The sequence below is a fragment of the Frankliniella occidentalis genome, unplaced genomic scaffold, assembly GCF_000697945.3.
Source record: "Frankliniella occidentalis isolate FOCC.00 unplaced genomic scaffold, Focc_3.1 Scaffold178, whole genome shotgun sequence".
In the NCBI taxonomy this organism is placed as follows: Eukaryota; Metazoa; Arthropoda; class Insecta; order Thysanoptera; family Thripidae; genus Frankliniella; species Frankliniella occidentalis.
The window spans coordinates 52,593-55,461 of record NW_026267304.1 but is presented as its reverse complement, the minus strand read 5'-3'; the positions used below and the strand labels follow the sequence as shown (position 1 = coordinate 55,461).

The window sequence follows — 2,869 nt, the reverse complement described above, 5'->3', positions numbered from 1 at the left end:
CACACACACACACACACACACACACACACACACACACACACACACACACACACACACCACTCGCTGTCGCAGGCTTCCCCCCCGGCCTCAGATGGACCATGATAAGGGAGCTGCAGGGGGGCGGTCCCGAGGCACAGGAGGACGTAAACATCTCGGTGACGGCGAGAGAAATGGGATGCCAATTGGGAGCTGCAAGTGGGACTGGACTACGACAAAGTGCCAGAGCGGGTGACGCTCTCCGGCGGGGAAGGACCTCTTCTGCGTCGAGTATGAATGGCGGCCGGACGAGTTTCGTTTTCGTGACGCTCCGTTCGAATCATTAAAAAGTTTTCCAAAACAGGGTTCGTGTTTTAAGTTTACGCAGTATGATCTGACAGCCCGGACAAGTCGACGTGGGTCCCCGCTGCCGTACGCGAGGCAGGGGTGTCTCCGTTTGGAAGGCCTTATCGCAACGAATCGCCACCCGTTCATCCCCGATCGCCTCCGCCTCTGCCAGCCTCCCGGCCGGACGGGTGCTCCCGTGGGTCCCCCGTGCGTCCCCGGGGGCCTCCCAGCACGCTCCCTGCGAGCTACGCTACGCCACCGCTCGGCCCAGCGCGGCTGGCGCGGCGGCGCGGCGCAGTCGGGGGGAAGGGGGCGAGGGGGACTTTTATGCGCCGGGGAGTAACAATTTCCATGGCCTGTCTCGAACGGGTAGCCGCGGCGGGTACCAACGGGTACCAGTTCCATATAAGCTGATAACGTGTAATGAAAATGTGTGTCTCCTGGAGACGGCCGCCACCGCAACAGAGTCTGGCCTCGCCGTGCGTCCGTCAGCCCTTGCGTCCAATCAATTAATTACTCCCCCAATCGAATCACACCAATAATTCAATTAATCCACCGAACTCGCCAAATTACTGCGTACACAGTTAGCTTAGTCTTGCATCGAGTGCAGCAGCAGGACGCACACACCAGATCAGATAAATCAATATCTCGCTTCATCGACTGGACCCGCATGCAGGTTCCCAAAGGGCGACTCCCACGCGGCGAGCGCGACTCCCCGGGCGGGCCGGGCCGGCCGGGCCGGCAGTGCGCAGGTCAGGTTAAGCCCGGCCTTGATCTTGCCGATGCGATGTATCCGATCAAACACAGCCGCGCTCTGTGTGCTCAGCGCAGCCAAGCTCAGCGCAGCCATGGCTCGGCACGGCACGGAGGCCACTTGACTCGCAGACATTCAGTGTCGCCCGGTGTTGCCAGCCTTGCGCCGGACCTTAGGGTAGGCGCCAAACAAACAAGGTACGCGTCAAGGCCGGCTCGGCAACGCCGGCGTGGTCTCCGCCGTGCCCGCACCCGCGCTGGGGGTCGCGCGCGCGCCCCTGGCCCCTCGGAGACGGTCCTGCAGCAGGGGCCGGACCCCCGCCGGCAGGTGTCATAACCTTAATGGCTCTGTCGGTCCCTCCGACACTCGGGGGCCAGCGCCAGCCAGCGCCGTCACCCATTGAGTCACGCGCACGGTGGCCGTGCAGGCCGCGGGCCAGGGCCCCGGGCCAGGTAGCCACACGACAGGTGGGAGGTCCTCGGGCAGGTGTCAGCGCCCTCACGGCGGGGGCCCGGCACCGGCAGCCTGCCGGCAGCAGTGAGCAGCCCGATCAGCTCAGATAAGCGCCGCTACCTGAGCCAAACACGTCTCAATCCCGTCGGCCGGACCGCAGAGACGCTGAGCCGGCCGGACCCGGACGTACTCACTCGCAGCCAATCACCGCGGGCCCCATAAGCCACCCGGCCGGGCCGCGCGCGCCCATTGGCCGGCGCGCGCCGAGCGCGGGTACCCCATTGGCCGGGCCGCGCCGCGGCGCACCGTGGCACAAATCAAAGCGCTCGTAAAAAAAATAAGAAAAAAAGAGGAGGACGAGACAGCATAATTGTCCGCGATGTTCCGGACAAGAGGTACAATAGTCGTCAATGTTTTCTTTTCCCAGTCGGTGCAGCTGCAGCTGCAAGCCGGCCGATTTGTACGCCGCGCCGTCGGGGTCCTCCGTCGGCTCGCGGTCCTTCCCTCGGCGGCGCAGCTGCAGCTGCACACCGAAGCGACTGGGGACGTGCGGCTTGCCGGGCCTGGCGGGGCCCCAGCTCTCTAGCACGGCGCCCGCAGCGGCGCAGGATGCGGCTGTTTGACGACGCCCTCCCCATACTTCCACATCCGGGGCGTAGCCGGAAGCGCGCCACCTGCCCGACGCCCTGCTCCTCACCTCGCTGGAGGATCTTGCCGAGGGAGCGGCGCGCCGCGGTGCAGTTCCATCGCCGGCCGGCGAACTGGTGCTGGCACTCGGCGGTGGCCAGCACCACGCCCCGCGACACCTTCTGCAGCAGCGCGGGCTGACGGCGGCACAGCGCGAGCAGGCGCACCAGCGGGCGTCGGCACGCCGCCGTGGGGTCCGGCACCAGCCCGTCGTGGAGGCTGGCGCCGAGGCTGGCGGGCAGCGCGGGAGCCGCGGGCGGAGACACGGCCGGCCGTGGAGCCGACCTGCAACAAACAGGAAGAAATCGAAATTGAAGTAGTATAGGTTTAGACAGAGCGAAGGACAAAGAGAGGGCATCTGCCTCCTCAGGGTCAAGATAGGCGTAGTGGTTCTCCACCCCCTCCGCCCCGCCACGCCCCGCCTATTGCCCATTGGGGGACTCACGACACACCTCACGTGGCGCTGGCAGTGCTTGACGCGACGGGACCACTCGAGCGACGCACCACCTGTCAATGTGGGACGGTGGCGGGGCGGGCGGGGGTACTGCTTCGTCACAGGGAGAGTCACAGAGAAGCACACCGGTGGACGGGGTTCGTTTTCAGGATGAGCGGTGACGGCGACGGTGAGTATAGCAATGACGACCCCCCCCC

General features: G+C 65.5%; 1 protein-coding gene across 1 annotated transcript in view; it reads right to left on the bottom strand.

Annotated features, from left to right (window-relative positions):
* Nucleotides 1-2,869, bottom strand: part of LOC113214203 (protein Wnt-6-like) — a 27,718-nt gene that overhangs the window by 14,475 nt on the left and 10,374 nt on the right. Inside the window, exon 3 of the mRNA XM_026433493.2 lies at nt 2,229-2,503. Within this exon, the coding sequence (XP_026289278.1) occupies nt 2,229-2,503 (275 nt within the window). The remainder of the gene's footprint in view (nt 1-2,228; nt 2,504-2,869) is intronic.